The sequence below is a fragment of the Myotis yumanensis genome, unplaced genomic scaffold (genome assembly GCF_028538775.1).
Source record: "Myotis yumanensis isolate MYYU_CA2020_CCGP unplaced genomic scaffold, mMyoYum1.0.hap1 SCAF_5, whole genome shotgun sequence".
NCBI classification, from domain to species: domain Eukaryota; kingdom Metazoa; phylum Chordata; class Mammalia; order Chiroptera; family Vespertilionidae; genus Myotis; species Myotis yumanensis.
Genome location: NW_027223756.1, coordinates 1308429 through 1324678, shown reverse-complemented (window position 1 = coordinate 1324678; position 16250 = coordinate 1308429). Strand labels below are relative to the sequence as shown.

At 66.0% G+C, this 16250-nt stretch overlaps 1 protein-coding gene across 3 annotated transcripts in view; it reads left to right on the top strand.

Moving 5' to 3' along the window:
- The window catches only part of CARD11 (caspase recruitment domain family member 11), a 68596-nt gene extending 52847 nt beyond the window's left edge, over positions 1-15749 (top strand). For all 3 annotated transcript variants that reach the window (XM_070414296.1, XM_070414294.1, XM_070414295.1), the window contains exons 14-25: positions 733-785; positions 2574-2706; positions 3133-3346; positions 3705-3831; positions 6346-6586; positions 7555-7651; positions 8001-8096; positions 9744-9879; positions 10870-11049; positions 11998-12122; positions 13594-13709; positions 15108-15749. In XM_070414296.1, coding sequence (XP_070270397.1) covers positions 733-785; positions 2574-2706; positions 3133-3346; positions 3705-3831; positions 6346-6586; positions 7555-7651; positions 8001-8096; positions 9744-9879; positions 10870-11049; positions 11998-12122; positions 13594-13709; positions 15108-15312 — 1723 coding nt within the window. In that variant the 3' untranslated portion in view covers positions 15313-15749. The remainder of the gene's footprint in view (positions 1-732; positions 786-2573; positions 2707-3132; positions 3347-3704; positions 3832-6345; positions 6587-7554; positions 7652-8000; positions 8097-9743; positions 9880-10869; positions 11050-11997; positions 12123-13593; positions 13710-15107) is intronic.
- The last annotated feature ends 501 nt before the right edge of the window (positions 15750-16250 follow it).

Genomic DNA, 16250 nt, shown 5'->3' with positions numbered 1-16250 from the left:
ACCATCAGGGTCCCAGAAAACCACTCAGATACACCTGGCGGCACCGTAGGGGCACACCTGGGTGGCACAGCAGGGGCACACCTGGGCGGCATGGCAGGGGCACACCTGGGCGGCATGGCAGGGGCACACCTGGGCGGCACCATAAGAGCACACCTGGGCGGCATGGCAGGGGCACACCTGGGCGGCACCATAAGGGCACACCTGGGCGGCATGGCAGGGGCACACCTGGGCGGCACGGCAGGGCACACCTGGGCGGCACGGCAGGGAACACCTGGGCGGCACGGCAGGGGCACACCTGGGCAGCACGGCAGGGAACACCTGGGTGGCACGTCTCCCACCAGCCGCAGATGGCGTGTCACACTCAAGTCTGAGATGTCGGGTCCTGAAGGACCGAGAGCACAGGTCGCGGGCGGGGCTGGACCCATTTCTCCGGTCCCGCCGGGGCCTGGCTTGGGCCTCGATACTCCCTGGCAAGGAGCACGCGTGAACAACCTGGACCTGGGAGAAGGCTGACACCTTGGTGCCACCCCCACACACCTCCCCCCTCCCCAGCAGAGCGCCCGCCGCATCCACCCCCCTCAGCCACAGCCCCCCTCCCGCCGACCCTCCTCTCTCCATCCCTCCTGCCCTCTCAGAACCAGCATCTCAGAAAGCCAGGCCGTCCCAGAGGCTCCCCTCCCCGAGCCCCGCACACCCAGCCCACCGCCCTCCCGCCCTCCTTGTGTCTTGCAGCGCCATGGACGAGGACAACGACAGCGGTGGCTTCGACGCCTTAGACCTTGACGGTGGGTACCCGGCGGCTCCGAGCCTTTGCAGGTGCCGCGCTGCCTGGCACTGAGTGGGAGCAGGGCCCGCGGGACGGAGCCCTGCACATAGTAGGGCCTCAGGAGCGAGGGGATGGGTTCTGAGAGGACGCCCAGGTGCTGCCCGCGCACAGAGAGGCCTCCGTCCTGGTGGGCTGCGAGGCTGAAGGCGCCGGAGGGCTGTCCTTTGGTTTTTTGGGTGGTTTTTTTTCTTTTAAATATATTTTTATTGATTTCAGAGAGGAAGGAAGAGGGGGAGAGAGAGAGAAACATCAGTGATGAGAGAGAATCATGGATCAACTGCCTCCTGCACGCCCCCTACTGGGGATGGAGTCTGCACCCCGGGCATGTGCCCTTGACCTCCTGGTCCATAGGTCAAAGCTCAACCACGGAGCCACGCTGGCCGGGCCTGCCCTCTGTTCCGTGGGCCGTGGGGACACGGGCTGCTGCGCACGGGCCAGAGCTCGGCCTGGGTCTTTAAGAGGGAACAGCTCTCGGGCTGTAGCGAGCGCCCTGGTCCCGTTTCATGGGTTCCCAGCGACCGGCACAAGTGCTTCTGTTCTCACTTCGCAGAATCAGATGAGGGCGCGGTGGGTGGACGGTGGCCTGGAGGCAGGGCGGCCGCCTAAGCATCCATTTATTAAGCTGTTAACCAACCTGAACAAGACAAGTAGGAGAGGGGAGGGGGGCTGAGGTGGGGCGGCAGTTAAGGAGGCGTGGGGCAGGGAGCGCTGGACAGCGAGGGCACGTGGCGCTCCTAGACCGGCGCCTGGGCCCGCTGTGCCATGCAGAGCCCTGCAGGGAGCCGGGAAGGGGCTCCGTCTCTGGGGGAGAGCGTGTGCGGCCCCAGCCCCGCCCTGACGGCTGGTGGCCTGCTTCAGCCTCACCCCCTGAGCCCCGTGCCTCGCGGGCCTGGGCCACGTGCACGGGGCTCACACGCGTGTCCCTGAGTCCTTGCCGAGGCAGAGGTTGTGGTCCAGGGGACGGTGCCGAGTTCCACACCGGGAGCCCCTGGCTGGCGGGCGGAGGGGACAGGAGGGTTTGGCCTCTGGAGATGGCTCTCCTCCAGGCCAGCTCGCCGCCTGCCCGAAGATAAAATGAGAGATTAGTGGCTCCGTAATTGGGAGCCATCAGGAGCTCTATCAAGTGTTAAGAGAGGTCAGCCCTAATGGAGGCTGGGAACGAGGAGAATTGGAGGAGTTGGGGAAGGGGACGCGGGAGAGTTCTGGGCAGCGGGCCAAGCGCTTCTGCAGCGTCCGGACAAATTCCCTTGCAGACCAGCCTCGTGATCAGCCCGAGCAGGGGCTGCGGAGCCTCTGCCGAGCCGAGCTGTGCCGGGCGGCCTTCCCCGGCACTCGCTCAGTCATGCCGAGTGGGGAGGAGGAGGGGGAGGGGGAGGGGGACAGCTTTGCAAGGTCTAGGCTTTGCCCTCCTGCCCCACCCAGCCCCGCCCCCAGCCTCCCAGGCCCAGAGCTGGTTGAGGGTAGTGAGACCTCGGGTGGTCCCCAAATGAGCCCAATTCAGAAACAGAACCAGCAGCTGCGGACGGTGGCCGCCTTTTCCAGACACAGACATGGGTCCTTAGTCCTGCAAAGAGGGGCTCCTGGGGGGGCAGGGGGAACCAGGCCATCAGCATCAGGGCCTCAGGGGCCTGGCTGAGGCTGCCCTTCTCCCAGCTCCCTCACGCGGGGGAGCCTCCCAGGAGCGGCCCAGGGCACCCTCTCCGCTCCGCCCCTGCTCCTGGGTCCTGAGGGCCCCGTCCCTTTGCAGATGACAGCCACGAGCGGTGCTCCTTCGGACCCCCCTCCATCCACTCCTCCTCCTCCTCCCACCAGTCCGAGGGCGTGGACGCCTTCGACCTGGAGCAGGTCAACCTCATGTTTAGGAAGTTCTCTCTAGAAAGGTACTGTGGCTGCGGGAAGGGGTGCTGGGGTGGAGGCCACTCACCAGGTGGGACCCCCACGAAGGGAACTGACCATGGCCCCTTGAAAGCTAGAATCTGAGTCCCCCAATCAGGCCCGGGGGGGGGGGGGCTTCCCCAGCCACACAGCTGGGGGTGCCACGAAGCAGGGCCCCCCTACCCCGTTTGCCTGGCCCTGGGCCCCCGCCCATCAAGGAGGAGTGGGCGGAGACCTGGTTCTCAGGGCAGCAGTGTCTCCCGCCGCGGTCACTGGGTCACTGGGTCACTGCCGATGGCCCGGAGCAGCTCAGCTTCCCGCCCGTGTGCACAGCTCTCCCTCGAGGTGGCTGCGGTAGCAGCGCCCGCCCTCCGTGGTCCGGGGACAGGTGCCCAGCTCCAGCACGACCCCCTGTTCTGTTTCCTGCCCAGACCCTTCCGGCCGTCAGTCACGTCGGTGGGGCAGGCGCGGGGCCCCGGGCCCGCGGTGCAGCCCTCGGTGCAGCACACCACGCTGAGCGGCGACAGCCTCACCTCCCAGCTCACCCTGCTCGGCGGCAACGCGAGCGGCAGCTTCGTGCACTCGGTCAAGCCGGGCTCGCTGGCCGAGAAGGCCGGGCTGCACGAGGGCCTGCAGCTGCTGCTGGTGAGGGCGGGGCCCGGGGGAGGGGGCTCTAGGGGGCTGTCCTCGTGTCCCACCCCCACGCCTTGCATTCAGCTCGGCCCCCAGGCCAGGAGGGGGCGGGAAGGGGGCGGGTCCCCTCCTCGCTAGGAGCCCTCTCCAGCCCTTCCCCCCCCCCACCCCCCCCGCCACTCCTCACGTGTGTTTCGGGAGCCTGTGCCCATGCGGGTGCACACGGGCCAGCACACGTATGTGGGAGGGGGGTAGACAGGAGGCGAGCGAGGCGACGAGGCGGGGTGCAGTGTGGGGGGACGCTCTCGCTTCCTGGGAGCCGCCGGCCCGGGCTCTGCCGCGGCCCAGCAGGAACAGGTCTGTTCTCCAGCTAGAAGGCTGCATCAAGGGCGAGCGGCAGAGCGTGCCCCTGGACTCCTGCACGAAGGAGGAGGCGCACTGGACCATCCAGAGGTGCAGCGGGCCCGTCACCCTGCACTACAAGGCCAACCAGGAAGGTGAGGCCCGCGCGCCGGCCACAGGACACCAGGCGGGCAGGACCCCGGGCGGCGGCCTCTCGTCGCGCCCCTGTGCGGGGGGGAGGAGGATCTGACGGGCGGGTGTGGGTGGCAGCAGGAGGGCGACGAAGGTGAGCGCCGCGCACCCGCCTGGTGCACCGCGGGCGCACACCCGGCTCCGGGCGCGCTGCAGGTCCAGCCAGGAGCAGGGGCCGGAGGCCGCCGGGGCTCCCAGTGACGGGACTGGCCCTGCCTGGCCTGCTCCCCGCTCCGGGCCGGGCTGGAGCTGCTTCCTCTGTCGGGTCCAGCCCCGGGGTTGGCGTGGGCTCTGCGGTGGCCGCTCTGGCAGGAGCAGGGCCGTGCAGCCACACGGAGGGCCAGGCCTTTGTGCTGTGGCCCCGGGCCCAGGACAGCCAGGCCTCACCCGCTCCTGGTCCGGCCCCGGGCGGGAGCGCCGAGCTCCGTCTTCCCTGTGCCAGGCCCTCACCTCCGTGTTTCCCCGAGTGATTATCTCTGCAGCTGGAGCTTATTTTTAACCACAGGCTCATGAATGTTTCATCAGCGCAGAAATAGCCGCTCTCGCCGCCCTGCCGCCTCCCCCAGGCTTCCCGGCTGGGCCTGGCGGGGCCCCCCAGAGGTGGGCAGCGGGACAGCCTGGGTCTGGAGCTCAGCGGAGGCAATCTCCCTCCACCCGCCGGCTTATAGGGTCTCCTCCGGGCGGGGCGCTCACAGAGCGATCAGCATCAACACGACCCGGCAGGTGGGGGGGCCGTGAACACGCGCACACGCCTGCTGGCTCAGGCGGCCCGTGTGCGGTGTGGCCGTCTGACGAGCGGTCTCCGGGCCTGGCTGTTGGGACCGCGTGCGCGCCCACCATGTTCCCGCAGCTCCCTGCGCGTGGGGCTGACCTGGGGCTGAAAAGGGGTTCATGTCACGGGCACCCCTTGCGGCATTTGCTGCATTTGTGCTTCATGCCCTGCTTCCTTCCAAAGGGATTTGAAAGAGTCACACTGACGAGCAATGGTGTCAGGTGGGTCTAACCCAGCGGTTCTCAACCTGTGGGTCGCGACCCCTTTGGCGGTCGAATGACCCTTTCACAGGGGTCGCCTCAGACCATCCTGCATATCAGATATTTACATTATGATTCATAACAGTAGCAACATGGCAGTGATGAAGTAGCAACGAAAATAATTTTATGGTTGGGTCACAACACGAGGAACTGTATTTAAAGGGCCAGAAGGTTGAGAACCACTGGTCTAACCACAGATGCCGTGGTCCTCGCCCTTCAGAAACCCACTCGGCCGCGTGTGCTTAACAGACGCATAACCGGGGCCTGAGAACCCCACGTCTGTGACTGTGTCCAAGAGACACCAGTCCACACGTCCACCAGAGAGGCATAGGATGCCTGTCGCAGGGCTGTGCACAGCAGCCGAGGCCTGGGACAGCACCCATGTGCACGCAGGAGAGACCCACGCCACGTGGACTCGTGCACAGCAGTGAAAAGGGCACGGATGCTGCACGCAGCGTCGATGGCGCTCACGGGCATGGTGTTGGGCAACAGAAGCAGGCGGGGGCCCTGCTGTTGGCTGCACGCGTGCGCAGCGGGCACGCTGGCCTGTGGAGGCGGCAGTGGGGGGCTGGTCCCAGGAAGGGTGTTGGCGGGAGGGGTGAGCGAGCGCTCTGCATGGTGCTTGTGGGCGTGTCCGTCTGTGGCAGTGGTCGGCAAACTCATTCGTCAACGGAGCCAAATACCAACAGTACAACGATTGAAATTTCTTTTGAGAGCCAAATTTTTTAAACTTAAACTATATAGGTAGGTACATTGTTATTAACTTAATTAGGGTGCTCCTAAGGCTTAGGAAGAGCCACACTCAAGGGGCCAAAGAGCCGCATGTGGCTCGCGAGCCGCAGTTTGCCAACCACGGGTCTGTGCGAATCCCTCACGCTGAGTCCCACGATGACACTTGTACTCACTGTGCGAGCTGTGCATTGCCTAGAGCAGTGATGGCGAACCTATGACACGCGTGTCAGAGGTGACACGCGAACTCATTTTTTTGGTTGATTTTTCTTTGTTAAATGGCATTTAAATATATAAAATAAATATCAAAAATATAAGTCTTTGTTTTACTATGGTTGCAAATATCAAAAAATTTCTATATGTGACACGGCACCAGAGTTAAGTTAGGGTTTTTCAAAATGCTGGCACGCCGAGCTCAGAAGGTTCGCCATCACTGGACTAGAGCGCCGGGTGAGGGTGGGGAAGGCGTGGGGGTGTGGCAGAGACACCAGATTTGTTGCAACTTGGCCCAAAATTTAGCTCTGAGCTTCCTGGACGCCAGGACGAGCCGGGAGCCCCGTAAGGGACACAGCTGCTAGTTCCCTGGGGGGCCCGGCGTCTCCGTGCCAGCAGTTCGGAGAGGAGTCCGGGCAGGTGGATATGCCCGGGAGGCGGCGGCGGTGGCGGCGGGAGGCCCGGCACCGCCTCATCGGTGCGTGTCCCCTGCCTCCTGCCAGGGTACCGGAAGCTGCTGAAGGACATGGAGGAGGGCCTGGTCACCTCAGGGGACTCCTTCTACATCCGGCTGAACCTGAACATCTCCGGCCAGCTGGACGCCTGCTCCCTGTCCCTGAGGTGCGACGACGTGGTGCACGTGCGCGACACCATGTACCAGGACCGGCACGAGTGGCTGTGCGCGCGCGTCGACCCGTTCACGGACCACGACCTGGACCTGGGCACCATCCCCAGCTACAGCCGGTGAGGCGGGGCCTGGGGCGGCCGCTCAGCCCAGGGGACACGCGGGCGCCTGGCCGTGGAGCAGCGAGGCCCGTTCCCCCTCCTGGGAGCCTTCCTGCCTCGGGGACGCTGCTCTCTCCCTAAGTCCCCGAGCGCCCTCCCGGTCCTTCTCCCGCAGCTTCCCGCTCGCGTCCGCTGGGCCTGGGCCCGGAATGACACAGCAGTAGCCAGTGGCCACCAGGGGCTGAGCCCCAGCCTCCCCCACACACACCGCTGTTAGGTTAGGTGGCTCAGGAGGCAGCGAAGGAAATAAAGAGAGTTGATCAGGGAAGGAAGGGAGGAAGGGAGGGAGGGAGGGAGGGAGGAAGGGAGGGAGGAGAGAGGGAGGGAAGGAAGGAAAGTTTATTCTGCGTCCCCGGGAGACCCACGTACCCCAAGGACAGGGCACGTGGATTCACGCCAACAGGGAGGGGGGCGCTGTTTTTATACTGCGGTTAGGTGAGGGGCAGGGACATGAGCTGAGGTATTCAGTTGAAGTTTCAGCTGCAGGGGGTCAGCCAGGTATTCAGGAAGGAGTCAGTATCTGTGTGGGGGTCGGTGTTGATTCAGGGAGAAGCCAGTATCTGTGTCTGGCGTGCTGATCTGTTAGACATGCCAGGGGGAGTCCATTATCTCGTCACATGTCTGCATGTATCCGATTCTGGGCTCTCTCCGACCTAACAACCGCCCCGCTAGACGCACAGGCGTCCGTAAAGCATCTGTAAACGCCAGCACCATGGCCCAGGCCAGGCCTGGGGGGCGGCCTTCATAGGACCGTTAACAGATGAGGAACCCAAGGCTCTGCCTCAGCGCCACTATGATGGCCCTGGAGGCAGGACTCAGGCCCAGAGGCGAGGCTCCCGCTCACAGCCCTCACGCACGGCCCCTGCCCAGGGCTGGCCCTGCCTCGGCGCCGGCCCTGAGGTTCCGCCCCCCTGTCCCCTCCCCAGAGCCCAGCAGCTGCTCCTGGTCAAGCTGCAGCGGCTGATGCAGCGGGGCAGCCGGGAGGAGGCCGACAGCGCCCACCACACCCTCAGGGCCTTCCGGGTAGGTGCCCGCCCTGCCCGCCGGGGCTCCCCCATCTTGGGAGGGATCGCAGCCGGGAGTGGAGAAGTCCTGGGGTGAAGGGTCCCGGGGGGACTTGGTTCTCAGGACGCCCCTCCGGGAGGAGCCCGCCCTGTGACCGGAGGCCACGGCGATGCTGAGCCAGGGCTCTCGTCTCCATGGGAACGGGCCTCGGGCTTCTCCTGCCGTCTGAGCTGCCCCTGCCGGGACGCGGGTCCCTGGCTGGCACTTCCTGTCGGCTCGGAGGGGGCTTGCGACACGCCTGTGTCTCGGTGGCGGTGGCGTGTCCTGCCGGGCGCCGCGGGGCTGATGGGGGGTCACCTGGTTTCAGAACACCCTGCAGCCCGAAGAGCCGCTCTCCGCCACTGACCCCCGGGTCAGCCCCCGCCTCTCGAGAGCCAGTTTCCTCTTCGGCCAGCTGCTCCAGGTGAGGCCCGGGCGCCCGCGGCTCCTCAGCCCCTGGCCCTGCCCCTCCCGTCCAGGCGACCTGGCAGCGGGCCGGTCTGCGGGCTCTGCGCCTGCGGAAAGCAAACCCGCTGCTTTCCTAAGGGGTTGGGGAGCTCGTGGCTGGAAGCTCAGCCTCTGCTAAACAGTAACAGGAACCGGAAGCCGCGTCCCAGGAAAGGGAAGCACGTTGCCGGTGTCCGGGTCAGTGTGTCCCTCGGGCTGAGCGTCCGTTTCTCCCTGAGCCGCCCGCAGCCGAGGGAGACGGGAACCAGCAGATCCTCAAACCTTATCTAACCACCGAGCCAGTTTAGCTCTTCGGGACCAAATGATCTTCCCTTACACTCAGTTCTACAGGGACTTGTTTTCATGGGTCATTATCCCAGGACCACAGAGTGGCTGGTGGGGGTGTCCCGTGAGATCAGAAGTGGTTTCACACACACGGTGAGCAGGTCCATGTGGCCGTCCCCGCGGTCACAGGCGACAGAGCTGAGGGAGCAGCTCTAAGCTGGGCCTGCGGGGCGTGTCCCTCCACCGCTCTGTCCTGCTGCTGGGACACGGAGACCCAGAGGCACGGTGAACGGTGTGACCCGAAAGCCCAGGGGATGCGGACAGGTAGCAGGAAGCCCCTGGCAGAGGTAGCAGGGAACCCTGCTGGGCCTGAGGCATCCTGGGGGCAGGACACGCGGGACCACACGTTACTGCCACATGTCAGCAAGCTGATGTCCAGGGGCCGCTTGACAGCACAGCAGACAGAAATCCCGGCTCCCAGGCTCCCCTCCCGGCTCCTCAACTTCCCTCCCGGCTCCCCAACTTCCCTCCCGGCTCCCCAACTCCTCTCCCGGCTCCCCAACTCCCCTCCAGGCTTCCCAACTTCCCACCCGGCTCCCCAACTCCCCTCCCAGCTCCCCAACTCCTCTCCCGGCTCCCCAACTTCCCTCCCGGCTTCCCAACTTCCCTCCCGGCTCCCCGACTCCCCTCCCGGCTCCCCAACTCCCCTCCCTGCTCCCCAACTTCCCACCCAGCTCCCTGACTTCCCTCCCGGCTCCCCAACTCCCCTCCTGGCAGAGGAGGGTGTGGAGAGACGCAGAGTGTCCAGGGGACATGGTGGGAGCCTGGGTTCTGTGCCAGCCATGGGGGTAGCCCTCTCGGCCCCCCAGACCTCATCCCTGAACTTGGGAGGGAGCAGGTCCTGGAGGATCTGAGGACAGCAAGATGGGTGCAGAGAGCAGTGTCCGGGAGGTGGGGCCTGGGCTGTCCACCAACGGGGCTCCCAGCCACAGGGCTCCCAGCCAGTGGGGCTCCCAGCCAGGGCCTTCAGCGGCCGGGCACCCCTGGCCCCACTGCCTGCGGAGGCCGCACCCATGGTCTGCAGGATGCAGGCGGGGCCGCAGGAGGAGCCCCCAGCTCCAAGCCTGGGCGAGGAGAGAGTGGGCGCCTGTCCACTCAGTTACCTAATGACACCCACGCACAAGGACCGCAGGCCTGCGGGCTCCTGTGTCCCCAGGGGGAGTGGGGGCCGGGCCGGGCAGGCTGGGACCTGGACAGAGGTCTGCGGAGTCAGGCTGAGAGCACGGGGGCGGGTTAGACGCGAACGCGGTCAACAGCCGTGTGCGCCCTCTGCCCCCAGTTCGTCAGCAGGTCGGAGAACAAGTACAAGAGGATGAACAGCAATGAGCGCGTGCGCATCGTGCCCGGGAGCCCGCGCGGGGGCCTGGCCCGGCCCTCCATGGACGCCACCAAGCTCTTGGCGGACAGGCAGGAAGGTACAGCACCCACCGGCTGGCCCCTCCCCGCTGGCCCAGCGGCTCAGGGTCCCCGCAAGGGGCGCTGGAACATCTCCCTCCAAACAGGGTGCCTCCCGGGGAGGATCTGCCTGGCCTCAGCTGGGGGGGACACACAGCCCCCCAGGTGGCGTTTGCCAAGCCCATCCCCGCGAGCCCCGCTCCGGTTGGTTTGTGCCCAGAAGCCGTGCTGGTGGGAGCTGTTTGCTGGGAGCGTTTGCTTGTTGGTGCCTGTCCCCTGTGCGCGCTCCTGCCACTCATCACGCCGGGGAGGGGCCCCGGGCACAGGCCCCTGTGCAGGGCCTGCTGGTGGCCAGAGTGGGGCCTGGGCTGCTGGGTCAGACAAAGCACATGACCAGCCTCTGGTTTCCGGAAGGCGGCTCCTCCAGCCCGCATGGGGTGGGAAGGCGGCATGAGGCCGTGCGCTCCTGCCTCTGCCCCTGCAGCTTCCAGGGCTCCGCCTGGCGCCCGGTCAGCCCTGCCCCTTGCGGGCTCCCGCAATCCTGACTCCCTGGCGTCCACCTCCTCTGCCCAGATGGGCCTGACTCCAGCCCCTCGCTGTCCATGCCCCTCGTCAGAGCAGCATCCCTGCCCGTCCACTCCAGGCCCCTCCTCGGCACTCAGTGCCGTCCAGAGGGACCGAGTTGGTGTTTGCTCCTCGCACCTTGTCTGCCTTCTGCCACCACAGCCCTCCTGGCATGGAGCGCCCAGAGGCAGGGCCACATGCCTGCTTGTTGTCATTGCCCAGCTCGCAGCACAGGGCCTGGCCCAGGGTCTCGTAAGCTTCCTGGCGGCCAGGGGCGGCCCGGAGCCTGTGGGCTTGCCGTCAGCCTTATCTGCCAGACCCGGGCTCCGTGGTCCATTCTCCCCCGAAAGGATCCGTGAGGCCAGAAGGCACCCAGGGCCTCCGTGCCCCCCCACCCGGGCCAGGCAAGCAGGGGTCCCCAGCCAGCCCTTCTCTGTCCCTCCCAGAGCTGGATCCCGAGAGCGAGCTCAGCAAGAACCTCAGCCTGATCCCCTACAGCCTGGTGCGCGCCGTCCACTGCGAGCGCCGCCGGCCCGTGCTCTTCACGCCCACCATGCTGGCCAAGGCGCTGGTGCAGAAGCTGCTCAACTCGGGGGGCGCCATGGAGTTCACCATGTGCAAGCCAGGTGAGCCCCCCGCCGGCCAGAGCCCCCCCCACCGCCACGTCACATCACAACAGCGGCTGGGGAAGCAGGAGGGGCGGTGGAGTGGCCGGGTGTGGACGGGAGGCCTGTGTGCCCATGCCAGCCTGGCCAAGTTCCCACTCAGGTGTCTTCCCTTCCCCCCTTTACTCTGAAGGTGGCAGTGTGAATACGGGTTTCAGGGTCAGCCAGGGGTCCCCACTCTGGGCCCTTATGTGGGAGACAAGCCACCCCATCACTGGGGACTTCTGCATCCTCGTGTGGCAGGGAGACAATGATGGGTGGTGGGTGGACAGATGGATGGATGGACAGGTGGGTTGATATGTGGATGGATGGATGGATGGATGGATAAATGGATGGGTGAGTAGATGGATGAACGGATGGGTAGATGACTTGATGGATGGGTGGGTGGTGGACGGATGAATGGATTGGTAAGCAGATTGATAGATGGATGGATAGATGGATGATGGGTGGGTTGGTGGGTGGATTGATAGGTGGGTGGATTGATGGATGGTGGGTGGACTGGTGGGTGGATTGATAGGTGTGTGGATTGATGGATGGTGGGTGGACTGGTGGGCAGATGGATTGATGGGAAGATAGTTGAGTGGATGGGTAGATGGGTGGGTGGATGGGTGGGTGAGTAGAGCAGGAAGTCCCTCATGACAGGCACCATGATCCTCATGAGCCGCTTTGTCCGGTGAAACTTACCGCTGGGAAGCAGAGTGAGGCGCACTCACAGCTGTGCTGGCACTGCCGGCGGAGTCGCAGCCGCGCCCTCGGGAGCCTCCAGCGGTGAGAGGCGGGTTATGTACACGTGGCCAGGAGTGGGCCCGGGCCTGCAGCTGTGTCCAGCCCCGATGGGAAGGCAGAGCGGACAGGACGTCGGCCCAGCGCCGCCTCGAGCCTCCCTCAGGACTGGGCCTGTCCCCGCAGATGTCGTCACGAGAGACGAGTTCCTCAGAAAGCAGAGGTCAGAGACCATCATCTACTCCCGAGAGAAGAACCCCAACACCTTCGAGTGCATCGTCCCCGCCAACATCGAGGCCGTGGCGGCCAAGGTGAGGCGGGGGAGGCCGGGCGGTGTGGCCCCTGCCCGGTGACCGCGGAGGCCGCCTCGGCCGTGGCTGAGCGCCGTGGGGATGCGGCTGGCTCTCGCCTCCTTCTCCTCCTCCTCCCTTCTTCCCTCCACGCCTCGTCCCGGCTCTGACGTGCCCTCATGTTTTGAAACCTCCTGTTTCTGCCGCTTCCTGGGGTTCTAGTTCACGCTGTTTGCGGGGGGGATGCTTGGCCGTGACAACAAGGGCCAGAGACAGAGAGCGTGTGTGTGGGGGCCGGGCCGGGTCCAGGGCCAGCTGGTGGTGACAGATGGGGTGTTGGCCAAAGGAGGGGAGACGGAGCGCCAGAGGTCATGGCAGCGACACGAGCAGGTGTCGGCGCGCGGGCAGCGTCCTCTGGAGCCCGGCGCACGGCCCTCCGCACTGAGTCTCTCCCAGCCCAGGGCTCTGAAAGCGCAGCTCCCGACCTTGGGTGTGACCTTGGGGACGGCCAGGAGCTCGCATTTGCCGTCCAGCAGATGGTCACGCCAGCACCCTCCTGGCCTGGTCACTCGCAGACACAAGCACAGGCAGAGCCCTCAGCCCGGGGCTCGGTGGCCAGAGGCTGGGCCGTGGCCAGTGAAGGGTTCGCACAGTGGACGAGGTCGTGGGAGCGAGGCAGTGATGCCGTCAGATCTGCGAGAAGCCGGCGGCCGCTGGGCGGGAGGGCGGGGAGCAGTGAGGGAACATGGGGCGCCGGCGTCAGTTCTCCATCCCACGTGCGAGCCCCGGTGCGGTTCCGGTCCCGGGGGTGAGACCCGCGGCCGCTCGCTGGGAGCACGTGCGGTTTCCCACCTTCACGGCCGCTTCGTGCAGAGGTGGTTTGTGCTGGAAGCGACCCTGCAGCCACAGGGATTGTCCCCTCGGAAATGAGCTGGCGGGCACCGGGGCCTGTGGACGCCCGGGCACCCCGCTGAGGGTGCTCCCCCTGCCTGGGACCGGGACGCCTTTGCCCGGCACCTGGCACAGCTGGCGTTCCTGGTGCCCCTTTGACTTTAGGACTCACTCAGGCCGCCAGGGTCGCCTGGGCGCCCAGTGCCTTCTCCATGCATGGCCAGAGGAGGCTGGGTTTTGCTGTTGATCATTCCCGGTTCTGCCTTGGTTCAGCCCCTGGCACTCTGGGCTCTCAGCCTGGTCTGCATCCCAGGCCCCGCCCCTGCATCTCAGGCCCCGCCCCCTGTGCCTCAGGCGACACCTGCATCCTAGGCCCCGCCCCCCGCATGTCAGGCCCCGCCCCACCTCCCAGGCCCCACCCCTGCGTCTCAGGCCCCGCCCCCTGTGTCTCAGGCGACACCTGCATCCTAGGCCCCGCCCCCCGCATGTCAGGCCCCACCCCTGTGTCTCAGGCCACTCCCACACCCCAGGCCCCGCCCAGGCCCCTCACTAGCTGGGGAGGAGCAGGTGGGCCGCTGCTGACTCGGGGCTGTGCCTGCAGAACAAGCATTGCCTGCTGGAGGCCGGGATCAGCTGCACGCGAGACCTGATCAAGTCCAGGATCTACCCCATCGTGCTCTTCATCCGGGTGTCGGAGAAGAACATCAAGAGGTTCAGGTAGGGCTCCGAGACCCCCAGGCGCCCTAGAGCACCCCCTCTCCTCCCACCCCACCGCCAAGCCTCTGGGGCTCCCACCCAGAGCAGCCGGGGCCGTCTGGCGGGAGGTGAGGCCAGGTCGTGTGCAGTTTGTCAAAGGCTGGGCGGTGGGGTCTGAGAGGAGAGGAGTCGGGATGACGCTGAGGTTTGGGGCCCGGTGGGGACACGCATCACCTCTGACCCCACCTCTCCTCGCACACGACCAAGACTGAGAGGAGAGCTGAGGCCACTGCGCTCTGTCCCCAGATGTTTGGGGGGCGCCTGTTAAGTGCCAGGACCTAGGGGACCCCTGAGGGAGCAGATGAGACCAGAGTCCCACCTGACCACTTCACACACCCCAGGTGGCCCTCATCCAGAGCAGACCCCGCAGCTCGCCGTGGGAACGGGATGGTGTGGCTGCTGCGGGAAACACGATGGAGGGCCCCCAAAATTAACACCACCTCCAGGGACCCCGCAACCCCACTCCTGGCCACAGCAGGGCTGGGCAGGTGCTCACCCACCCACGTTCCGCGGCCAGCCCAGTGCCCACGGATGGGCCAGGAGCCAGCGGAGCGGGGCCCACCCATGCAGTGGGATGGTCGTCACCCCTGAGGTGGGGGCGGGGGGACCCTGTTTTCCAGGGCCGTTGGAGTGTAACACATCATTCTTGGGCCACACAAAATCGCCAGCTGAAACATTAGCCTACTCCGTTAGTCAAGCATTTAATCACTCGCCCCTCACGCCTCGGCAGGGCCAGAGCACATGATTTCAGGGCCTTGTCCATCCCGCGGCCGATGTCCCCCCCTCCCTGCTTTCAGGGGAACGGAGCTCTGACACATGAAACATGGACACTGTGCTCAGAGGACGCACACTGTGTGACTCGCCTACACGAGGCCCAGAGGAGTCACGTTCAGAGAGACGGGTGGAGGGGCCAGGGGCTGGGCGGGGAGTGAGTGTTTAATGGGGACAGACGCTCAGCTGGGGAGATGGGAAGTTCTGGAGATGATGGTGGTGACGGTTGCACAGCGTGTGAGTGAACTTACCGCTAAGCTGTGCACGGAGGAATAGTGACGATGGGAGGTTTTATTTCTATGTACCTGACCACGTGGGAAAGTAAAAAGAAAGTGGGTTTTTTAATCCCCACCTCTTGGGATTTCCGTAGAGCAGAGTAGAAGGGCTCAGTACACCGTGTGCGAGAGGCAGCAGCCGCTGCGGAGAAACAGCCAGGGAAGGAGTGGTCGGCGGGGTGGCCCGAGGGGGGGTGGCCTCCAGCAGGGGCGGCTGGGCTGGACAATGGTCGCACACCCCGGGGCCCAGCCGTCCGCGCGACCTGCAGCCTCTCCCCAGCCCTGAGCCCACCCCGCCCCGCCCCACCCGCAGGAAGATGCTGCCGCGGCCGGACACGGAGGAGGAGTTCCTGCGCCTGTGCCGGCTGAAGGAGAAGGAGCTGGAGGCGCTGCCCTGCCTGTACGCCACGGTGGAGACCGACATGTGGGGCAGCGTGGAGGAGCTGCTGCGCGTGGTCAAGGACAAGATCGGCGAGGAGCAGCGCAAGACCGTGTGGGTGGACGAGGACCAGCTGTGAGGGGCGAGTGGCCACGGGACTCGGCGGGTGTCCGGGCCCCACCGGCAGGGCTCTGGGCGAGGGCAGAGGCATCGTGTGCCCGCAGAGCCGCCCAGCCGGGGGCTTCTCCCACCAGCGAGAGCCCGGGCCCAGGCCCTCCCTCGGAGGGAGCGGGCACGGAGCCGCTATCCCGCGGGGCTGGGCGGCTGAGGGTCCGGCCTGGCTGCCCGGAGCGGGGGCAGGGCCCCCAGAGGGCACAGCCGGCCGAGGAGCCGCAGCAGCAGTTGAATGTGACGCAGGGGGCAGGTGTGCGGCCCGTGATGCAGGGGCCCAGCGGCCGGGCACCGCCTGCTCGGGGACGGGACGCTCGGAGCGCACATTCCCGGCAGGACCGCCGTCGGGCAGGGAGCTGTGCCCGCTGTTCTTTTTCTTGCATTAAAATGTCTCCATTTCCTTGGTTTCATCTCATAGCCTCCTTTCATCTCACGGTCGGCAGGGCTTGCAGCTCCTGCCGCCTCCTGACCTGCAGCCACAGCAGCGGGTGTGTCAGGCTCACGTGGTGGCGGGTGAAGGCGGTGAACGTCCTCCTCCGTTTTCCCAGGATGACCGAGTGGGGGGATGCGGTTTCCTCTCCTGGACCACGGCAGCCGCTCACGCCCAGGCGCCCCCTGAGTGGGCCCTGGGCTCCACCTCACCAGCCACAGTGGGGGTGGGGCTGGGGGGAGAGCAGGTGCTCAGGATGCAGGCAGGGCTCAGCAGGCAGCCCCAGCCACCTGGGTCCTCAGCCGGCTCGGTGACGCTCAGCTGCTGGCAGGCCTCAGTCACACCTGTGTCGGGCCTAGTCCCACCTGGAGGTCACACCAGACTGTCCTGGGGGAGGGGTCGAGGTCAGACCAAATTCAGGGAGCCTGGGTGCCCAGGTCTGGGGAGAGGCTGAAGGAGAGGAGGGCCCGGCCTGA